Here is a 23,319-nt window from a genome sequence, read left to right as displayed (position 1 = left end):
TCTAGGCGAAATGTATTATTTTCCAGAAGGAAGAACAATTTTAAAATGATGAGACCTAACCCCAGCTGATCAGGTTTTATTAAATTTCGAATTCAACATTATGAAATGTACCCTGTACATGTGTACATCAGGCACAGTGATACCTAATAAAAGCAAAGGATTGCTACAGATAATATCTCTACAAGATATTTTCCATTAGGAAAGAAATTCTTCTCCCTCGAACAAAATGGATATTTGTGTTTCACCCTTAAAAGTGATATGAAAAACAAGCTGAGACTGATTCACCAAACCTGAAGTGAATATAATCTCTGAAAACACCTCCTATTAGAAAATCATCAACCATTATATTTTAGCTAGAGTGATGATTCCAGAGGATTTGCATCCTCTGACTTACCTCATTAACTGTTGATTGACCTAAGAATTAGCCAAAATCAGGTAAAATCTTTTAAAGTATATGGTTTTTAAAATCTAATGCAATGCAGTTTTAAATCTCATTAAAATGTGCTACATCCCACATTTTCTAACACCTTTCATGAGGATACATCCTAAATAGGTGTTTAATATGCTTAAGCAGATGGAGGTTCAAGTTTATTTTACAGTCAAAGGTCAGTAACCAGAATGTTGGATTCAGTATATGTGAAACATCAGGATGATGAATGGGTCTTATATAATTATTTTAATGGGAACGTAAAGTAAATCTGCTTTGTTGCTTTATTCCACTGAAAAATTAAGGATATATTTTCATTGTAGGAATTAGAACTTAACAAGCAACTCTGATAATGTAGTAAATAAAGGTATTTCATAGAAATTAGTCTACAAGGAAATAAAGTGAAAAATAAAGAATTTCCATGGGCTAACCTAGGAACAAGGCCCTTCAAACACCAAGAAAGACACAGTGGTATCTTTCTCCCTTCTGCTCTGCTTCTCTTTATCCCCTCTCTCCCCAGGGCCCCTTAAGTTGGTTCTAAAATTCCTGTAAGTTATTTCTGAAATGTTTGTGGTATCCCTAAATCACTGAGGTAGGAAGGGATACCTTAAGATTCTCCAGTCCATGCTCCTGCTCCAAGCAGAATCAGATGTCCAGATGCCCAGGGCCATGTCCTTTTGGGTTTCTCTGAGAATGGAGCCTTTGCAACCCTTTTGGAGAGCCTGTTCCAGTATTTGATCACCCTCACAGTAAAAAAACGGCTTTGTGTGCTCAGCTGGAATTTTGTGTCCTTTAATTTGCTGTCATCCTGCCAGTGGGCACCATGGAGAAGAGCCTGGCTCCATCTTCTTCATTCCCTCCCATCAGGTCCCTGTAAACTTTCATATGTTTCCCCCACCTCGAGTCATCTCTGCTCCAGACTCAACCTTTGCTCATTTGAAAGATGCTCCAGTCTCTTGCTCACAAGCACTGAGTACTTTTGAAGCATCACCCAATTCATCAATGTATTTGAGCGTTTTCAGCTGATAGGCCAATGGCAGTTTCCTTGTCTTTTAATCTTCAAAAGGTAATAAAATTCAGTGCTGTCAGGATAACAGTCCTTTCATTTAAGGACTATGAATAACAAAATTTAAGTATTTGATTACTTTGTCAAAGTTAAAATATCTCTCTTTTTTCTCCTCTCCTCTCATTCTTTCTCTTTTGGGTACTGTTTCTGTGAGACTGTTGGTTGTGAAGTTGTGGCTCTGTATTTTTGAGATGGATTCTTTGCTTCAGACCAGGAATCAGCCCAACTCACCTCTCTTGTCTCTACTTTCCATGTGCTCCTTAAGGAAGCTCAGTTCAATATCAGTTCAATGTCCCTTGTTAATCAAACTTTTTTCCCTTCTAAGGCAGGTTTTTGTTCTCTAAGCCTAGTTCTGTTGGGATCCTTAGTGCAAACCTTGTTTACCTCATGAATTTACTCTGTTTTCCAGGAACTATTTTACGACGGGGCCTGGTTCCACTCCCACCTCCTAATGAGGATCAGTTCTATACTATGTATGATTTCAATATCAACACAGAAATAACCCTTTATGGCCGAAAATATAAGATTATAGATTGTGACCTGTACACAAAAAATTTCCTGAGGAAGATAGGAATCAGACTAAATCCTCCTGCCAGCCGTCCAGACGACCCATACACCACAGAGCGGCAAAAGGTCAGGAGGGGCAGCAGTGGTGAAAACTTGGTTTCAATAAAACTTGATTTCAATGCACATTACTTCTATGCATTACATACATTATTTCTTTAATATCAAATAGAAAGTAGCTATTTCAACATAGTAAATCCCAAGAGAAAACTTGGATTTAAACATTTTGGTATGTGCCTTGTTGTACTATATACATAATTTTCTCTTGATGTGTTTGTAAACCTTTTAAAACAGAATAAAATTAATTAGGAAAAATAATATAAGCCTTTCAGTATTAATCTGAAAAGAAAAAAAAAGATGTACCTATTACATGTTCTACTATAATTTACATGTTCTACTTATGATTTTGCTTGAGCTAATCTAATGATGATAAACACTTTTAAAGGGTTTAAAGGACGATCTAATTGGAATTGTGGTTCCAACCCACCCATGGCTACCTGCAGACTCCTTTCTTCTATTCATATGTTATATTTCATCTCTACTCCAAGAGGTTTTTAACAGCTCTTTACATGTGTAAAGTAAATTCTTTTACCATACAGAACCCAGTGTTCTGCAGTTTTAAGACTTGTGAGGTTTTATTTGCCTCCCTCTTTTGTAAATGTCTGGGATCACATGTACACAAACACACACCTCCAGAAGTCTCACTCACAACTCCTAGATTCTATGTGGATTCCCCTTTGCAGGATTTGTTTGTTTTTATTCATATTTTTTCCCCTCTGGGAATAGTAATGGGAGTGATGTTTTCTGTTGTGAAAAATGACAAGCTTCCCCCAGTTCTGTTTTTCTTGATTAATATGAGTGCAAATGGCACTTGACCTGACTCTTAGGACTGTTGGCCCACCATATGCAGCCTGTTGTGACAGATCCAGCTGGTCCTCTGGAAGCAGCAAATCCTCCCTGTGCCTGTGGCATCCTCAGTGCTCCCAGGGAGAAAACTGCTGTGGGTCTCAGCAGCAGTAATGGAAGGTGACTGTGACTGAGATGTGTAGGACAATTCCCTGTCTCTGAGGCACTCTCTGGCCAACAAGTTGATTTCTCTTCATTCATGCAGCCAGGCTTGTGCAGTCCCCCAGTGAAAAGCACATTTGTAACACATCTGGTTCTGTGTTGTGGTGACTCAGCCTGGCCATGGGTTTCTTTTCCCTTACTCAGCCCCTGTGGGTAACAGCTGTGTATATAAACACATGCTGAGTTGTCTTGATACTGTCAGACTGTGTCAACATTTTGTATGATACTGCATAACCCACTTTGGTTTTAATTTTTTTTAACCACAAGCAAAACATTCAAGAATTGGGCATATCAATCCCAAAAGAGAATGGAGAGGGAAAAAAGGTTTGAGAAATAAGAGCTTCAGAAGACCAAAAATTACAAAAATCTATGTCTTCTTGTTCTCAGTTGTTGAGAAATTCCAGAAAAGTTATTTAGCAGATTCTGGCTGCCTTATGCTTTCACTTTTCTGTGAAAAAATTACCACCTGATGTGTGGAAGGTAATTTTTTTTTTGATTACTCTGGGCTACTTTGAGCAAAATTAAATTGGTTTTCATTGGACTCCTAGTACATGGCCAGAAAATGAAGGTGTGAAGGAAGGAATGGGATGGGATAGAAAATGAGGCCAGTGGAAAGTGCAGTAAACCATTTAGACTCATATTTCACAGAATTACAGAACCATTTAGGTTAGAAAAGACCTCTGAGATCATCAGGTCCAACCTGTGACCAGTCCCCACCTTGTCACCCAGATCAGAATATCACATCCATGTGTTCCTTGAACAACTCCAGGGATGGGGCCTCCACCACTTCCCTGGGCATCCCCTTCCACTGTTTAAGAACCCTTTCCATGAAGAAATTCCTCCTGTATTGTTGGAGATGGTATTCCATGGATGACAATGGTGTTACCTTGTTCTGTGGCTGTGTTTTGTTGCATCTTCAAGGGACAGGAAGGAGGGAAGAGAGCACTGGGAAGGTAAATAACTTGGTTCTGCTCTCCTTATTTTAAGATTTGATGCTCTGAAAGAATGGACCTTTTCTCACAGATTTTTAAGGCCAGAAGGTATGTTAGTGGATAAAGAGAAATTTAGACAACAATATAAGTTGTCTACAGTCAACATTGTTTTCTTTTCAGACAGTTCAGTTCACATTGTCTCATCAATGTCTGTCACCATTCTTCTTTGCAAGCAATTTTGTAGATGAGAAGGATTATCTCATCCCTTTTCATGCACTTTGGTCATGTGGATTTGGACTTGTGAAAAACACTCTGTTCAGGTCATCATTTATAGATGTGAACTAACAGTACAGAAATGCAGTCCTTGGACTGGATCATCATACTGGGACCCAGTTTAACCCAGTGCTACTGGTTTTGCAGGAAGCACATTGTCACATGAGCTGGAAAGTTCTTTAATTGAACATTTGCTGTTCCTTTTCAGACCCATGGGTGTGTTTTGAGAGGAGAACAAACATACCCAGTACCTGCCAACTGTGTAGCATGAATCAAAAGTTTAAAATGTATGTTTTAAAGTTGAACAACAGAAAATACCAAAAGGAAAAGAATAAATTGATTCTTTACACCACATTATCTGTAAGAAATCATTTTCAAGGGAGTAAATCAGGAAGAGTGATGCTATTTGGCGTTCTAGTCATCTGATTACCACAGGCAGTTTCTTGAAAATATGAGCTGTACTGTAAATAATTTAACAATTCTCTGATCTAGAGGACCTTGTTGCAAGAAAAACAAGGATTAAAACCAGTGCAAAATGGTTTTCAATGTTTTTTTTTTCTGAGGGCACAGCAACCTTGTAAATACTTCTCTGATAATGACATAAATAATATTTCATGTATTGTAATAGTGAGGTGTGATTTGAAAATCCTAAACCTGTGTTCTGAGGTTAGACAGCACCATGCAGTTGTGATCCTGTTTCTAGGAATAAATAATTAAAAATACATTAATTAAAATTCTTTTAATTTCTCCTTTACCAGAGATATCTGGAGAGCACAAATCCTTTCCACCCTTATGAGCGTTTTGACACTTTGAAACAATTCCTGGAGTTTGATGGACAAGTTTTGGGGTTTTCTTGTGTGTGGAATGACCCAGAGTCGAAGCTTCCTGACTCACGGGAACTTGTTCTCCGTTATTATTTGTCTGATGACACCATTGATATAAGAGAAATTTTACCACCAAACTCAGGCCGGGATGTGGTTCCATTTTTCCTCAAAAGAGACAAGCTTCCAAAGGTGAGCAGTGAAAATTTCAAATTCTTCCACTAATTAAGAAAAATTGAATGCCTTGTTTTGAAAATCCTGTATTAAGATTGTAATGATATTTAGAAAGTGTTTTCAGAGTATTAATCATAATTGCATGATTTAGGTTTTGCACACATACTTGTGTAGTAAATTAATAAGTGATGGAAAAATGTCTTTTAAGCTTTTCACATTTAAACTAAAAGGAGCACTTAGTTACAGACATGTCTTATGATTTTCTTTCTCCTATATTAATGTATTAAGGTAACTACATTAATAAAACTCTGCAATATTGGAAGACAAGAAAATTAATATTGATAAGCTTCTGTAAAACTGAGGTGAATTCAGATTTGATCTATGACTTACATTTGCAGCCTTTGGAAAAGTCAGTTTTAGTATTCTGTAACGTCTCTTCATAGCAAACCTGGTGTGATTTCTTAAAATTGAGTTTCTGGGTTTGGCACATTAAGCAAAGCCAATTAAAATCAATAGGATTCCATCAATAATCTTTCTTGGGAATTAATCATGGGGAAGGCTTCACTCAGAGAAATCTTCAAAGGGTTTGTATCCTCTGTAACCTGTTATGATTGTAAAATTACTGATCTGGATACACTTCTGGATCACTCCTGACAGATCCTGATGATAGAATAACATCAGCCAAGGGATGAAATAAAATACTGGGAGCCTTTTCCTCCTTTCCTTCTAACACTGATAATCTATTTGTGATACCATAGATGTACATGAGATTTTGTAATAAAAACCTACCAGCAAAATGTTACACTTTTCTCACCTTATAAGTCCTGTATTCTGAGATGCTGATTTAGCAGTGGCTCTATGATATCAGACCCCTTCAACCACAGAGGTTCATGTTGCAATTTTAAGGACTGGCTTTTTCCTCTGGAAATTTTGAGAATGGCAGCAGAGGAATCAAAAGTTGAGGGGTCAGGAGAGGTGGTAAGACAAAGTAACTAATTTTGATTACTCTGCATCAGCAGTTTATTCATAATTTTTAAAAATGTGACATAAATATATATTAAGTTTGATATTATTGGGATAAATTACTTCTGTAATTTTAAAACTAACAACAGAAACAAAAACACATCTTTGCCGACAAAATCATGCTGACTTGAATCTCCTTTGTTTGTGTAGTGGATAGCACCAATCCTGAATGGTCCTTTGCATGTTTTTATAATTATTACCAATCAAAATAATATCCTTTAGAGCAGATGTTGAGAATGATGTGGTACTTTGGGTATGCTGACCTTGGCTTTCTGTTTGCTTCCAAGAGAAAGGAGACTTTACCCTTGGAGAGAGAGTAAGATTCTGAATGCTGCTTCTGGCATATATACATTCTGGCTTTTGGAATATACACTTTTGGCTTTTAGGTTTGGTAGTAGAATCTTAGAATTTACTAAAAAATCTCCCAGAAATACTACAATAACAGCCAGTGTATAACAAACCTGCTGGTTCCAAGGTAGCAGAGTTCTCTTTCTTCACTGTCACCCATATTTCTGAAGAGCTGGTCTCTTTCCTTGCAGAATGCTCCCACTGCTCCATATCATCCAGGCACCATCACCAATTACACCCTGCTCAATGTGTTGGCAAAGCCAGGAAGAAACAAAGGCTATTACATCCGGGATGTTCTGCAGGTCAGAAATTATTGAGTGCCTCCAGATGTTGAATATCTTTATTGTAGTTTTGTAATTTCTATGGTTGTTATCCTCTGCAACAAAGAGAGTTATTTATGAAATTGTGTTGCCACTGGAGAGTGGCTCAAATGAGAGCTACTGAGATTTACTCTATGTAAATCCCACATTTGTACAAGTGAAGGAGCTTAACATAGGGTGAAATACACTTACCAATGGACTTCAAAGGTTGTTAAATCATGCACTCTAAATGACCTGGGCTTTAACAAAGGTTGTGTGATTCTCAGATTTATGAAACTGCTGTATAAATGTTCCTTTTTTTATTAGACAGGAGCAGTGCGTCAGGAATTTTACAAAGACAGTGACTTAAAAATAGGGGCAGTAATTAATGTTTGGGGAAGGCAAATATTACTCTGTGATTGTGATGAATTCACTAAAGAACATTACAGGAAAAAGTATGGAATTGGTAAGTAGTGATCATTATCCTTTCCTTATGAGCATTTCTATACTTCCAAATTTAGCAGAGCTGTCTTCAAATTTTATTACTGACAAAACATGTTCATTAAAACCTTTAGCAATAACAATCTGTTGTAGGCTGTTAGCAGCAAAGCAGTAATTTTGCAGGTAATACATTGCTCCCTTGAAAACTAGCATATAATGTATGTCTTCTGCTCCTAATGCCTCTATTTGAAAACTACAGTGACAAAACAGTCATATGGATAGACTGGCATTTCTTCTTTTCTCCTTCCCCCTCCCCTTCCAATAGCTGTTTGCAGTCAGAAAATAATGAAGAGCATGTAGTAAGTGGGTAAGTAGAATGAGCTCAATTATTCCCCCTTAAATTTCATTTTATATGGATGTTAGAATCCTCACATAATAAGATTTTCTGACATGACAGTTTTAGTCTGTCACATCATTGGTTTTTACAATGCAGTTTTGTGTATTCTGGACCATTAGAGTGTGTATCTTGTGAAATTTCAGTACTAAATTCTGGAAACATTTAGCAACTATGTCCATTATGGAAAAGCATTTTGGAAATGAATAACAATAGGGGCTTTCATTTATCTGTCTTTGAGTGTCTCCAGTCAGACTTGCTAATGGTTCCATCATGGACATCTTCCTGCAAAAATGACTTCGTTATTTTCTGGCAGTTTATTCATTCAATAAATATAGCTGAGCATTCAGAGATGGTTGGAAGAATGCTGCTGTGGCCTTTCGCTGCCACTGTGAAATAAAACACCTGAGCAGACTATTTCTGTTACCTTGTGGTCAGATAGATGTGTGTGTATCAGATCTTTGCTGCATTGGGGGAATTAAATGGTGTAGCATTGCCATTCTAACACTAGATTTATTATTTGGCAAAATATTTCTCATTAGGACTTTTTCAATAATACCCTGGCATGTCTGTACCAAAGTAATCCTGATCTTGCCAGTGTGTAAGGAAGCCACATTCAATAACCATGATATTACCTGTAATAATAGCAAAATTTACTCTAGAGATGCAAAATAGGGGGTTCTGCTCTGGGAATTTTTTCAGCCAAGACCACTGCTGCTTTTTGGCAGCAATATCCTCTGTCTGAGCAAATTATCCCAAACAGAGAGTGGGGATTTCTTACTCAGGGCAGGCAATAAATGAAATGCAGCTGACCATCCTGGATCAAACAACCAAGTGACACACAAATGCAAAGGCCCTTCCCCTCCCTAATGCTGGCTCAGTAATTACTGCTTATGTCTCTGGATGTTGAAAGTTAGGTGGTTAGCAAGTTAGGGGAATGCAGAAGTTGCTGATGTGCAGAATTCTAGAGAACTGTAGGTGGTCTAGTCTGTTCCTGTTCTGCAGTAAAGGAGATTTCTTTGCCTCCTGAGGTATCTTGTCCTAACCTCATAGTTTAAAATGCTGCTTAAAAACTACTCTGAAGCTGGTTTGTGTAAACTGAGAGAGCAAATTTTTTCTCTTATCTCTGTTGGACATGGGGAGCAACTGCTCAGTACTCTCTTTTAATAACCTTGTACATATCTGTACAAGATTCCAATACAAAACCTTACTCCCCTGCCCCCATCCCAGGCCATTTGCTGCTAAGGGAAAACATTTTAGTCTTTCTTTATAGTCCATTCTTTTCTATCTGTGATAATTTTTCTCAGTGCTCTCTCCAGTTTCTCTGCCTTGTTGACACAAAACACACAATGATGTGCTCTAGCTGAGACCTTTGGGAAACAGGGAAGTGCTTTACACATACCTTTAAGGATATATGATGGCAGAGACTCTGGCTGACATGGAAAACCATCCATCTTGATGCAACCTGTCTTGTTCACAGACAATACTTTCTTAGAGCTAAGGGATTCACACCCTTGGCTGTAAAATTTCTTTTCTTTTCCTGCTTTCCCCACAAGGATTGAAAAAATGTAGGTATGACTTTTTAACTGGAAGGGACCAGGAGTAGAATCAGGGTAGGTTTTGGCTTAAAAGCAGGTTTTTAGAGAGAACTAGAGAATGTTCACCTTTTAGTGATTTACACATTTTGTGTGTGTCTGTAGATGTACAAGGTACTCTCAGTGGGCTCAGTCCCACAAAGTGCTCAGAATTCCACTCCCATCCAATTAAAACTGGAACTGACTTAATTGCAGTTCCAGTCCAGGGAGACCATTTACTTGAGCAAGAGTAAGCAAGTGGATAAATTAGTTCTTACATCAAGGCACACTACTCAGCACCTCATGGCACCAATCCAACTGTTTTGTTATTGTGTTTTTATATTACTCCCCTTCAATTTATACTCTTCTGCCAAAGCCATTAGAGAAGCTGACATTTATTTTTGTCTGCAGTTTCAGCACAAGCTGCTTGCCCACAGAATTTGCCTTTTAGGAGAATGAAGAGTAGTTTAGATTTCTCTTGAAGAAAGTGATATATTTCTAATGTGGGGTTTCCCTACTTTAATATGTTTGTGAGAAGCAGAGTTTCTCCATTGATGAATGTAGCTAATGCTCTTCAGTAGGAAGCTGATGACATTACTGTCACCTAGAAGTACTAGGAATGCAAGAAAAAATGCATTAATGTGTGAATTATCTGTCCAGACTTGCTAGTGCAGCCTCAGAGGTGGAGAAAAAGACTCGGTAGCCACGTGGGTGTTGTGGTCACCCTGCTGAAATGGAAAACAGGCTGATGTACAGTGGGGAAAGCTGGTCCTTGTCCTTCTCACTTAATACAATATCTTAGCACAGAGTAGAAAGTATTCTTTCTTAAATAACACATTACTCAAGATGGAACAAAACCAGGAAAATCTGGTTTCCTACAGCTTTTTCTTCCCTGTCCCAGCACCTCCCAAGCCTTGCTGCTGAGGCTTTTCAGAGCACCCTGCAATCCCTCTCCTGTGCCGGCTCTCCACCCCTCCCACCCCCTCATTTCTCAGGCTCCGGCCCTGACCCGCTGCCGGGGCAGGGCTCTGTGCTGCTGGCCAGCAGCTGCTCCTGGAGATCGGGAGAGCAGCTGGCTCCCTGCTTTCCCTCCGCGGGGCACCGCAGCCTGCTGCCAATTTTCACTGGGCTCGGCAGAGGTCAGTGTCTCTGGTGTTTAACCTCTGCACTACACGTGGTGGAGACTGAGCAGCAGCTTCTAAATGTACTTGTGCATGTACAGATTCCTTTTTTTGCCCAGGTAACTGTAATAATTGTTAAGAAGTAAGACTGTAAATGGAGGTTTTCTTTGAATCAGCTGCATGGACAGTTCTGTGAGCACTAGGTTTTCTTTATTCCTGCACGTAAAAGGTGGACATGGTTGGTTTTTTTGGTAGACATGGGGGTTTTTGCCTTCTTATTTTACTTCTTACCTCAGTTGTGAATCAGACTATCACTAGAAAGTCCCAGCTGTTTGTCATACATCTCTGATGTATAGAGAACACTATGCTCACTGCCCTCTCCCCAGGTTATCACCACCTCTTTTTTTCTCTTTCCTGTTTCTGGCTTTATTGCTCAGAGGTGCCTGTCCTCTTCCTCTGAAGTTGAATTTCTTTCCTGCTTCTGTACCCTGATATTCAGTGTAGTTATCATTCTCATCCAAAGTATGTAACACTTGGCTCTTCCTTGAAATATGGTCTTATCTAACACATGAGGGTTTTCCTGCAGTTCTTCAATGAGGGCAGAAGGTAATCTCACACTCTATACCAAAATCTCAGAATATATATTGAAATTGAAAGCTGAGAAGTTCATTCAAGCTGGTTTAATGCTGCCTCTCTGGCAACAAATTCTTTGTGAGAAATTTAGTTTTTCTTACTAAGAAGGCTTTGCTGTCTTCCAATTGTTTATATGCTAAAGATGTGGCTGGAGCTGTTTTGTTTCTTGCTGTTGCCAGTGCTTGTTCCAGTCTCACTCAGGTTTTGAAGTTGTGAGAAATCTACAAGTATGTGGCCCATGTTTGATAAACAAGGTGAAATAACCCCCAAGTTACTGCAGTAACAAGGGATGAAAATATGCATGGCAAAAGTACCTGTGCTATTCTTTCTGGAAGTAAAATTTGTAATCCCAGACTTTCACTTTACTCTTTACCCACTGTAAATTCACACTGAAAATGTTACAGCCTGGAAGAAGTGAGAATTGATTCCTTTTCCAGACTGGACAGAGGTAATTTTCTTAAACACCAGAGATCACCCTGAGAAGAGTGCATTTTATATCTAAGTGCCACCTGTCTGTCTGATTCTGCTCTAGTGCTGTGTGGCAGAGCAAAGATGAAATGAGTTTTGGGCTAGTGTAGTTGGCTCTTCACAAGTTCCAGAAATTAGTTTTTGACTAGTTTTGTAACCCGTATTTCTCCATGGCAATTTCTTTCTGAATTTCCTCAGTCACAGGAGAGAATATGAATATGTAGTCCTTTAAAATCCTAGAAAATATAGGTGACACAAGGCTGGATGTTTGTATTTTTCTCTTTAGTGAACCTAGACAGGTGAGGGTTGTCTCTTGGGAAACAAGTGACAGGACAATATGAAAAAGCCTCAGAGGAGGTTTATATTAGATATTAGGAACCATTTCTTGACTGAAAGGGTTGTCAAGCTAGGGCAGACTGTCCAGAAAAGTAGTGGAGTGGAGTCACCATCTCTGGAAATGTTCAAAAGATGTGTAGATGTGGCACTTAGGGACATGGTTTAGTGGTAGACCTGACAGTGCTGGGTGATCTCAGAGGTCTTTTCTAAAATTAGTAATTCTATGATTCTGTGAATGACACAAGTTCATTGAGATGAGAACCAAAGGGCTATAAGGCTGAACTTCCCTTTGGATTTCACTTACTCCAAGCTTCACTTGAGAGGCATTCAACACATCCTCCAGGGACAAAACATTATTCCTCTTAATTTTCAATTTCCTTCTAGTTTATAAATCTAATTTTCACCCACGTGTGCTCAAGTTTACAAAAGGGGAAATGCTTCAGCAACTCTTAATGAATGCTTTATGCATGAGTGTGAATATGCAGACTGTGACCAGCATGTAAACACAGGAGCTCTTGTCCTCTGCAGCCAGGATCCCGTGCAGGTGCTCTGGTGCCCCGAGGAGAGTACCCGGTACGTGCTTCTGGCAGGACCTGTGACACCTGAGCAAAGAGGCGAGGCCTGTGGCAGCCAAAATCCGCCGTTCCATAATCCCGAATTAACAACGAGCGCTCGGGCTAATGAGCAGCGTCAGCCCCGCGCCGCCTCCGCCGCGCCGCCACCGGGTGGCGCTGTGGGAGCGCGGAGCCGCCGCTCCCGGAGCCGCTCCCGGCGCGGGAGAGACAGCGGGAATTCAGGGGGAATCCAGCGGGAGTCTAGCCGGGAATTCAGTGGGAATCTAGCCGGGAATTTAGTGGGAATCTAGCCGGGAATTTAGTGGGAATTCAGTGGGAATGCAGCCGGGAATTCAGTGGGAATCCAGCGGGAGCCTAGCTGGGAGTCTAGTGGGAATCCAGCGGGAATTCAGTGGGAATCCAGCGGGAAAGCCAGCGGGAATTCAGCGGGAATCCAGCCGGGAACTTAGTGGGAATCCAGCGGGAAAGCCAGCGGGAATTCAGCGGGAATCCAGCCGGGAACTTAGTGGGAATCCAGTGGGAAAGCCAGCGGGAATTCAGTGGGAATCCAGGGGGAATCTAGCCGGGAATCCAGCCGGGAATTCAGTGAGAATCCAGCGGAGAATCCAGCAGGAATCTCGCCGGCGGATCCTGTGCGTTACCTGCGGTGCTCAGCACCTGCAGGCATTGGGGTTTACCGTCCTGCTCTGTCTATGCCGATCTACAGGCTCCCTGTTTATGCTATCAGGAATTGCCTGTGTCAAGCACACGCTGTGCAGCTGTGAAAATGTGGTGTTTTGGTCACTAACAGTGCTTAGACAATAGGAGATCTCATACAGTTTAATGGGAATCTCATGAGGTTTAATGAGAACAAGTTCAAGGTGCTGCACTTGGGCTGGGGCAATCCCCAGTATCAATCCAGGCTGTGGGATGGGCAGATCCAGAGTATCCAGGCAGAGAAGGACTTGGGGTGCTGGTGGATGAGGGGCTGGACGTGCCCTGGCCCTGTGCCCTCTCAGCCCAGAGGTCAGGGCTGTGCTGGGCTGTATCCAAAGCACTGTGGGCAGCAGAGGATGCTGCCTCTCTGCTCCACCCTTCTGAGACCCCACCTGCAGTGCTGCATCCAGCCCTGGGGTCCCAGCACATGGACCTGTTGGGGAGTCTAGAGGAGGCACCAAGCTGATCAGAGGGAAGGAGCACCTCTCCTATAGGCAATGGCTTGGAGAACTGGGCAGTTCAGAAGGCTTTGAGGTGACCTAAATGTGGCCTTTCAGTACCTGAAGAGAACAGACAAGAAAAATGGAGACTATACAAGGGCCTGGAGTTACAGGACAAGAGGGAATGGCTTCACACTGAAAGAGGGTGTGCTGAGATTAGATATTAAATGGAAGTTCTGTGCTGTGAGGGTGAGGCACTGGAACAGATTGTCCTGAGAAATCTCAGGTGCCCCATCCAGAGCAGATCCAGAGAAGGGCAACAGAGCTGGGGAAGGGTCTGGAGCACAAGTCCTATGAGGAGTGACTGAGGGAGCTGGGGGTGTGACCTTATCACTCCCTACAACTCCCTGAAAGAAGGATGGAGCCAGGTGGGGTTTGAGCTCTTCTCCTCTCAGCAGGAGAGGACATAGTCTAAAGCTGCTCCAGGGGAGGTTTAGGTTGGACATTAGGGAGATATTCTTCACAGAAAGGGGGATTACACATGGGAATAGGCTGCCCAGGGAGGCAGTGGAGTCACCACCAGGATTTTAAGGAAAGATAGAACATGGCAATCAGTGCCATGGTCTGATTGACAAGGTGGTGTTTGGTCATAGGTTGGACTTGATGATCTCAGATGATCTGATTGATTCTGTGATTTCCTGGAGTTGTTCAAGGCCAGGCTGGATGGAGCTCTGAGCAACCCGGTCTGGTGGAAGGTGTCCCTGCCCATGAAAGGGGGGTTGGAATGAGATTATTTTTAAGGTCCCTTCCAGCCCAAACCAGTCTATGATCCTATGAGTCTGTGATTTTGGTGCATGTTTATACACACATACTCTTTCTTGGTGAAAATTACTTTGAAGATCTCTGAATGGTCTTTCTTTGGGCTTGGCCTTTTTGCTTCTGAGTCCCAGAAAGGGCACATGAAGTTTTTATGGAGAAGAATGTTGGTGTGGTTTTGCAAAACCCTTTTTGACTGATTCAGGTGAAAATATCAGCTTTTTGAGTCAGACCATATTCTTCTGAGAGGTAAAGGCTAAAGGAGAACTCATTGTTTTCAGGCTGAAGAAAACTCTGACATCTGAATGCTTGCTTTATTTTTCAACTCACACTGCTGTTAGGCAAGTCAGATTTTAGGAGTGTTGTTCTTTGATCTCTGATATAGCCATGCCTAAAACATTTTAATCACAAACCAGTTCAGTGTTCAAAGTGCCAGCAGTTTTGTCACCCTCCTCTATTTGCACTGAAACCCATGCTACAAGTTTAGGTTATCCATCTCTCTTCAGTTCTGGGTAGAAAAGCTAAGTTTTAAAGGAAAAAAACCCTTTATTTAATGGGGTCCATGAAATACACTGTTCTCTTATCTCTTATATTCCTCTGACCTGAGGCAGATCCTGTGCTGAGCAGACTTCCCAAGGTCCTGTCCAACCTGAGTTATTCTGTGTTCCTGTGGCTCTTGTCTTCTTTTGCCTCAGATCTGCCCATTTGCTTTCTCCCATATGCAAGTTCCTTATTTTCCTCTCCCCTTTCCATTTTCCATGAACCTCATTTAAGCAGCAGACTGAGCTCCTCTCTGAAGTTTTATGTGAGCACACTGGAAGCTGTCCTGCAGCAGAAGGGCAGTGCAGGGGTGCAGCAAGGGGCCAAATGGGACAAGAATTTCAGCAAGAGAGGAGTAATGACAATCAGGGAAGCAGCACTTTTGGGAGGTGCCTCTGTGGGAACTGAGTGCAGGTCCCTGGCCAGATGTGCCTCTGCTGGGTCAGGACAGCTCCTGCTGTCCTGTGTCAGGACCACTGATCACTGCAGGACAAGACTTGAGTCTGGGGAAAATGAGGAAAAACAAAGCTTCCCAAAACTCTGGATATAGTGAGTTGTGGGCTAAAGTTATTGGTTTTAGTGTACCAAAGATTTTTAATATATATTTGCTTTAAGTAATGAATAAAATTTTATTTATTTATGTATTTATTTTCCTCTAGCCAAAAGCATAGGGCAGGAAACTCATAGGACAGTTATTTACTTAATCATGTTGTCTCAAAGGATGAAACTGAAAAATTAATTTAGAATTTTTAATTTACTATTTTATCCCATTTTGAAACTGTATTTGTCTTTCCTTTTACCCGTGTATCTTAATGATATTTTTCAAACATCTTGAGATTATAGATGAAATCCTGAAACCCTTGAAGAAATAATTTTGCTGTTGGCTCTATGGAGTCTTTTTCTACCCTGTAACAGTAGGAGGGGTCCTGGTTTGACTTTGATCTGTGGGCTGTTACAGAAGTAGGCTAATAACTGTTCATATTGGAAGTTTAAATGCTTGGTAAAATGCCTTCATCACACCAGTAACAAATAAGTCTTGCTCTCTTTGCTGCAGTGGATTTCACTCCAATTGAGTATAAGACTCCACCACCTCCAAAACCAGAAAAAATTATTCCTCCTTATAATGGATTTGGTTCTGAAGAAGATTCTTTGAACTCCTGTAAGGGTGTGGTCATCCAGACTCCCCATAAGGATTACAGGCAATTCCTGGTGAAAGACAGGTATTTTGTGTGAAAAACTATTTCAGTTTTTAAAATTATGTATTTTTGTGAAGGAGATAAATGTTATGTGGGGATGTCATTTTTTTTCAGCAAAGTATGCAGCTCATCAGACTTTAAGGGACAGGTGCATGAGGCCTGGAAAATGGTACTCCAATTTTCTGTGAACTCTGTAAAATTTCCCTTTAGAGAAGGCAAATATTATGACCCTTCCATCCTCTACCTCCTTCCCTCTGCTGTGTTCAGTGGGAGTTTGACAGAAATCTTAGTCCAGGCATTAGTCAGGAATTTTGGATGATCCAGCAGACCAACACAGATTTGTTTTTGTTTGACTTTCTGATACTTACTTATTTTTTTTTATCTGCTGAATTTCATGCAGTTTACTGTAGCACTACTAAAGCTTTAACACTTTACTTTCCATTATGAAATGATTTATTAGGCAGCAGTTGTGGAAGCCAAAGCAAAAAAGCAAAGTCTCCTGTTACAGATTCACCTGGAGAATCTTTTTAAAAGAGGAAAGCAGTTAAAAAAGGCTTGGGAATTTATTGATAGAGTGTATACAAACACTGCAAGTTATTTAAAACACTAGCTATATATTAATAAATATCTAGCTAGTAAGGTCATCTGGTGGACCTGAATTTGTGGGAGATAATCCTTGTATGAATTGCTGTTCAGAATTTGCTTTGAAAATATACATAGCTAAATGTGTTCTTCCTTTAAAAATTTTCTGGAAAGGAACTTTGGGCTTGATTTGCAACCCAACTTGAATAAAAATTAATTCCAGACCTGTGGCAGAGAAGTAATTTTCCCGTGAAAGTTATTCCTTTCTGTCTGACCAACTCTATCTGGTTCTGTTAATTTAAGCTGAAAATGGATTTTGACAAAGTAGTGAATCTTATGCCACTTTCCTTCTTGGTGCAGTAATAACACAATTAATGTATGTTACAAAACTTAGGAGAAGGCATCTCTTAGGGGTGAAAACTTTTCTCACACTCTGTTTTTGATTCCTTACCTGCTCCTTTGCTTGTTTAGGTATGGCATGGACAGCTTCATTCTGCGCTACGCGGCCAAACTCATCACGGACATCGCCGTGGACAAGGACCGTAAATTCATCATTTCCTACTTCCTGAGTGATGACACCATTTCTGTTTTTGAATATGCAGAGAGAAACTCAGGTAAGAGGTGGCAATGTCTCTAACCAGCCCCAGTTCCCCTGCTCATTTGGTTGGACTTTGCAGTAAACATCATGGCCAGACTCAGCAGGAGCAGGATATGGATTTTTAAATGCAGTGGGAATTACATCAGCAGGCCTGCTGTATTATTATTATCTACTAGCTGGATGTCATAGTAATTCATGATCTTTTTCACTCAGGATTACATTGTTCATTGCATGACAGTACTTCACAATATCCTTTGGGAACTGCAAGTGTAATGCCTTAGAACTTTTATTACATTTTAATTTGAAAATCTGACCTTTAAACATTTGCTTTTGTTGTGGATAACATACAGGAATAGTATTGTAACTGATGATAAATAGAGACAGGAAATACAAGATATCAAGAATGAAAGACTAAATCCTTTGTTTTGCAAAACTGTGTTATGAAACCTATATAGCATCCATTGTATAGAAGCAGCTCATGAAAGCCAAACAGCTGGGACACTTTCTAACACATTTTACCATTAATCATGGAGTGCTGAGCATTTAAAGAGGGAAGATTGCCCTGTGCTAGAGTCTTGATGTGTGTTTGTGTACAATACTGAATTGTATTCCAAGAGCCAAACTGACAGTACTGAAGTGACAAATAAATGCTTTGTTACTTCTTGGTTCCTTGACCACATTTATCCTATTGCTGGAGCATGCTCACCAAATGTTGTTGTGTTTAAATTCTTTTGGCCTCTATTGTCTGTTTTAGGCTGCCTCCAGCTGAGGATATGAAGGGTTTTGTTATTTTCAAGCATCTTTTTATTTCCCTGAACTTTCTTGTGGCTGGATGGAAGGAGACAGCAGTGGGAAGGATGTCAGGAAGTCATTCTGTAGTTCAGAGAGATGGGGGAGCTTTGGCTGAGCATGACCCTGGTGGAGAGATGAGTGTATTTCTGTGAAGCCCACTAAACATCTTCAGCAACAGTTTCAGAGCAGTTAACCTCCAGAAGTGCCTTTTCAATCCAGAGAACCTCTGATGGCATCTCTGCTTGTATACAGCTATATTATGAGTGCATAAATAGGGACCTCAACCCCAGCTAAAATATGAGCAATTCTCTGAGATTTGTTTTGATAAGTTGTAGAGTACCTGCTTGGGACTTGGATGAGTATTCCCAGTTAATCCTGCTCCACTACAGCATCAAGATTTAGCACTTTTATGGCAGCAGTGTCTTCTTATCAATACTTTACTCACTTCTGGGATCCAGTGGCCTAAAACTTATGCAACTTCTTTTGTTGCAGCTAAATGCACACACACACTTATGTACATATATTTAATATGTAATGCTGCTGTGAGGCTCAAGAGCAGCTCAGTTCTCCACAACTGAATGACATGTCTGATTGGCATTTTTTATGTCCAGAGACATAAAGGGTGCTAAAGGTACAGCTGCACTGTTAAATTGAAGAAGTCCAGGGAACAGTTTGAATCTTGGACCCTAAGCATGTGTACTGCCTGTTCAGTCACTTCTAGTTCTCCTTTGCACCATTTCAACCAGACAAGGCCCCAGAGAGCCTTGAACACACAGTAATAATAGCTGTGACTCCAGATTTGTCCTGCAGCACCCAGAGAAGAGTCAAACCACACACTGCAGATCAGTTGTGGTCAGCTGGTCAAGCCATCAGCAGCATGAGTGCCAGGCCAGAGATTGCTGCCTGCCTTCCTTTTATTTTGGAATGAGAATATGTGCTGGGATTTCATCTGGGAGTACATTGAAAATTGCTGGTCAAATAAATGGGCAAATTTGCCCACTAATAGTAACAAATGCTTCAAGGCTCATATGAAAGGCATGTGTCTGTAAGTGGACTTTTAACTTCCCTGGGTTGTTAAAATGGATGGAGTAGCTGACTTTTAGAGGTGGTAGAAAGGTGAAATGAAAGGATATGGCTGAGAACTGGCCACTGGAGAATTTAGTGAGAACAGCATCGAAGAAGCAATGAATGTGGTGGAGGAGGTAGAGCAGCAGTTGGAAAGAGGCCTGGGTCTGCACAAGTTTGTTTGTTCCCTCCTTCCTTTTCTTTCTACTTCTTTTCTCTCACTATCCCTCCCTCATTTTAGCCATGTCTGAAGGAATAGTGAATAAGTTTCTTCAATGTTAAGAATGGGAAGGTTTTTTAGAGGTCAGGTAATAGTGGCTAAGAAAAAGGAGTAAGACATCCAGAATTACAACCTGGCCATCCCTTTTGTGCACAGGTTCAGAGCGCTGAAATTTTACCTTTTTATTTACATTAACTGGTACAAGTTGGCAAGTAATGCTTCAAATCCCAATACTTCAAATCCCAGTCCTAAAGGGGAAGTAGTAAGTTGCTCTCAGTTTTCTCATTTCAGCAATCTGAAGGTTTCAGAGAACTACTTCACTGTAATATTAGTAACACTGAAACTCTATGAAATTCACAGGGCTGGACATCTTGAAGCACTTCTTGAGATGGGGATCAAAGCCTGAGAACTTTGGCTCCCCATGAAGAAGATCACAACCCCTTTTTTACTCAGTGTAAGACCCAGCCAACAGCTGTACAAACACCTGCAAACTCTGATCTGATCTTAATGGAATAGGGTCTTTGGTGGTGGTGTTTATTTTGTGCTTTGAGCCTGGCTTTTGTAGATTTCTATCAAAACTCCTTATCAGGTTTCAGTGTAAAATCTCTAACTTAATGAGATATTTTCAGTCATTTTTCTTTATACCACTTGTAATGTATTAACCTGTAACATTTAAAAAACCATTATGGGACAGAAGTGGGTTTCCAATATAAGTGCACAATTGCAGGGAAATAGAGAGGCAAGAGTGAATTTCCAATCTTACAGAGACCTATTAAATATTAAAAACAGTTGCCAGGATTATATAACCTAAAAATTTCTTATTTGTTTTTATAGCTGGGTGAAAAGGAATGTGTTAACATTAGAGTCACATTAGTGATTTGAATTGTTTTTTGATTCAAGCAAGATCTGATAATTACCATAGTGGAGAGTTTTTTTTGTCTTTTGTGGTGCTAATAAAGCAATTAAGACAGACATCTGCTCCAAACTATGGTTTAATAAGTAGTTTGGGTTTCACACTCATTTATAATTTTGACTATAAAAGCCATTTGATTACACTGTTCATCAGCCTTTTACTGGACTTGCATCAGTACCTGGTATTAAGGCACTATTAAATGTTACTAAAGGAAGATTTTTGGCTTTTGGAAGCTGAAATATCAACAGGAAGCAAACCCCAGAGTTGTTGTAGGGCACATATCCCAGTGAAACTAAACGTGTGACATAAGGTTTTCCAGAAAGCTTAGTACATGTAATGTAGTTCCTGTGGTACACCAGAAGTTAATACAGGAAAGAGAAATGTTCCTTTCAGCATCTTACCCACCCTTGAGCACCTTGTGCAGTTTCTAGTGACACAAATAAAATCATTATACTGTGAAAAGGAACTATGTGGCATCCCCACCTCACAAAGCAAAGAGCAGATCACAGGTAAATTGCATTGGCAGAACAATGTGTGGAAGACAGTATCATGTCACTCCTACATCTTTAAAACATTTCAAAAGCCCTTTAAAGGAAGTTACAATTAAGATACATTAGAATTCACAATCTTTGTAGGACAGGGCTCTCTTAAGTTGTGATTTTTATTTTCCTTTTTCTGCTTTTAACAGTTTAATTGCCTGCATCTTAGTGTTTGGAACTTAGCTTTCTCAAGGGCCAGTTCCAAGGCTGGCGACAGGGTTATGGGAACAGTTTGAAGAGGCACATTTCTGTCCTGTTTTAAAGAAAAGCAAAGCAGGGAAGGTGTTTGGCAGGCATTCAAATGAGACATGTCACAGAATGTGCTCAATGTCACTGTTGCTGTGGACACTGGCAGAGACAGTCCTTTTAGCAGTGAGAGGAAGGGGAAGAGAGTGTTCTGACACAGGAAACTGGAGCACAAAATGTGGTATTTAAATACAAATAATCTAGTTTGGGGTGTCTTTTTGCTGATGGCTTGCAGGTTTTCTGTGTGTGTGTGGTTTTTTTCCCAAGTAAAGCCATAATTAATTATTTTTAATTCTACTCCCATAGGGATAGCTGGTGGGAAGTTCCTGGAAAGAAGTCGCATTAAGAAGCCTGGGCAGGAACTCTTTAAGAGTGAGCCATCTGAATACTACCAGGCTCAGGATCTGTTTGTTGGAGCCAGACTTTGTTTCCATGGTCACAACTTTCTTTTGGTGGATGCTGATGAATACACGTTCAACTACATGGAGAAGAATGCAAATGAGGTGAAGCAGGCTCTTGTTAATTTCTGTTGTCTCTCAGGACTGTGGTTTATCCATATAGTTTTCAGAATTATTTATCCTGTTTCCTCACCCAAGGCTCACAGCCCAGTGCTCTCTGTCTAGCAATGGATTTAAGGGATGGCAGCTGTGAGTGCATGCAAGTTTGGCCACTCTTTACTGTCCATTCCCTTTTCCTTTCCCTTTCCCTTTCCCTTTCCCTTTCCCTTTCCCTTTCCCTTTCCCTTTCCCTTTCCCTTTCCCTTTCCCTTTCCCTTTCCCTTTCCCTTTCCCTTTCCCTTTCCTTAGAACCCACTCATTCTGCATTAGGGTTTGTGACAAGGGATATCCCTGCCTATTCCTTCTTGAGGCTCTTCATGAACCTCTTGTCCCTGAGCTGATCTAACTCTTGCTGAACCTACAGATACTGTCAGTTTCCACAACTTTCTGTGGCAGTAGGTTGAAAAGCTCACTGCCTGCTATGAAAAACAAATATCTGAAAAAAGAAGTATCTTTTATCTGTTTATAACCAGTCTCCCACTAGTTTCAAGGCCAGTTATACTGTTCTGAGGTTTGGGGAAGATCCCATTCACCTTATGCACCACCTTTATAATTTTGTAAATCTAAGACATTCTTCCCCCTCAGCCTAATCCTGTGCAGGTAAGAGTCTCACCCTTTTTAGTCTGTCCTGCAAAGTAACTGTGAGATGTGGAGACTGGAACAGTGTTCAGTACTCAAGATGTGGACACTTCCAATTTAGTCTTACTGATGAGGCTATTTTATGTCCTAATTTGATTTTTTGCATTCATACACATTTTCTGCCAAAACCTTGTATTATTAGAAATTCATATCCCATTCAGGAATTCAAGCTTACAGTGTCTTTTCTTGTTGCCTTCAGAGGGGAGAGCAATAAATTGGGAGCTGGGGTGTCTCTGCTGCTTTACACTTTAGTGGAATGGTGATTTTTTTTTGTAAATTAATGTGGATTAGCACCATCTGCCTTCCCTGGAACAATGAGGAAGATCTGCAAAATGCTTGTGGATGTAAAATGCTAAGACTGCTAAAAGCTTAAACTGTAACATACAGAGCTGAAACCTCAAAAATGCAATCCAGTGTGTTTACTTCCTGCTGAATGGTTTCTCCTCCTGGTAGAATCAAAACCAAACCTTTTCTCCAAAATTCAGAGCTCATCTTTAGATTGTAAATGTTCTTTGGAATGTTGTTTGCATTGATTGTCCTTGATCAAATGGGTGAGACTTTAGTTCTCCAGATTGAATGAATGTATAATATCAAAATAAAATCTGCAAAATGTGAAGAAGCAACACTGAAAATATGTCCTGAAAGTGAATTTTGAAAGGTTCTTTGCACAATTAATGTTTTCATGCAGCTGGTAGGAAAAAAAAAATGATTCTCCCAGAGGTAGGTGCTTCACTCACATCGTTTGACTAGAGCTCCACAAGTTTGCCTCAGTTCATCAGGGGATGACATACTCAAATCACATCAACTTCAGCAATTACTAGAGAAGATCAGAGCTGGAAGATTGTTTAGAAAAAGGGGGTAACAATATAAATATGGCTATTTTTTAGTTGTTTCTAAAATTAGAAAACAAATAATTTTCCTTCTGAACAGACAAGAGATTTCC

At 40.4% G+C, this 23,319-nt stretch overlaps 1 protein-coding gene across 1 annotated transcript in view; it reads left to right on the top strand.

The window, feature by feature from the left end:
- Positions 1–23,319, top strand: part of EFHC2 (EF-hand domain containing 2) — a 57,377-nt gene that overhangs the window by 17,939 nt on the left and 16,119 nt on the right. Inside the window, exons 4-10 of the mRNA XM_059466425.1 lie at positions 1,903–2,126; positions 5,089–5,343; positions 6,888–6,998; positions 7,323–7,461; positions 16,084–16,249; positions 17,279–17,421; positions 21,487–21,683. Of these exons, the coding sequence (XP_059322408.1) occupies positions 1,903–2,126; positions 5,089–5,343; positions 6,888–6,998; positions 7,323–7,461; positions 16,084–16,249; positions 17,279–17,421; positions 21,487–21,683 (1,235 nt within the window). The remainder of the gene's footprint in view (positions 1–1,902; positions 2,127–5,088; positions 5,344–6,887; positions 6,999–7,322; positions 7,462–16,083; positions 16,250–17,278; positions 17,422–21,486; positions 21,684–23,319) is intronic.

This window comes from Ammospiza nelsoni, chromosome 2 (assembly GCF_027579445.1).
Source record: "Ammospiza nelsoni isolate bAmmNel1 chromosome 2, bAmmNel1.pri, whole genome shotgun sequence".
Lineage (NCBI taxonomy): Eukaryota > Metazoa > Chordata > Aves > Passeriformes > Passerellidae > Ammospiza > Ammospiza nelsoni.
The sequence above is the reverse complement of the archived record's forward strand: the minus strand, read 5'-3'. Positions and strand labels throughout refer to the sequence as shown.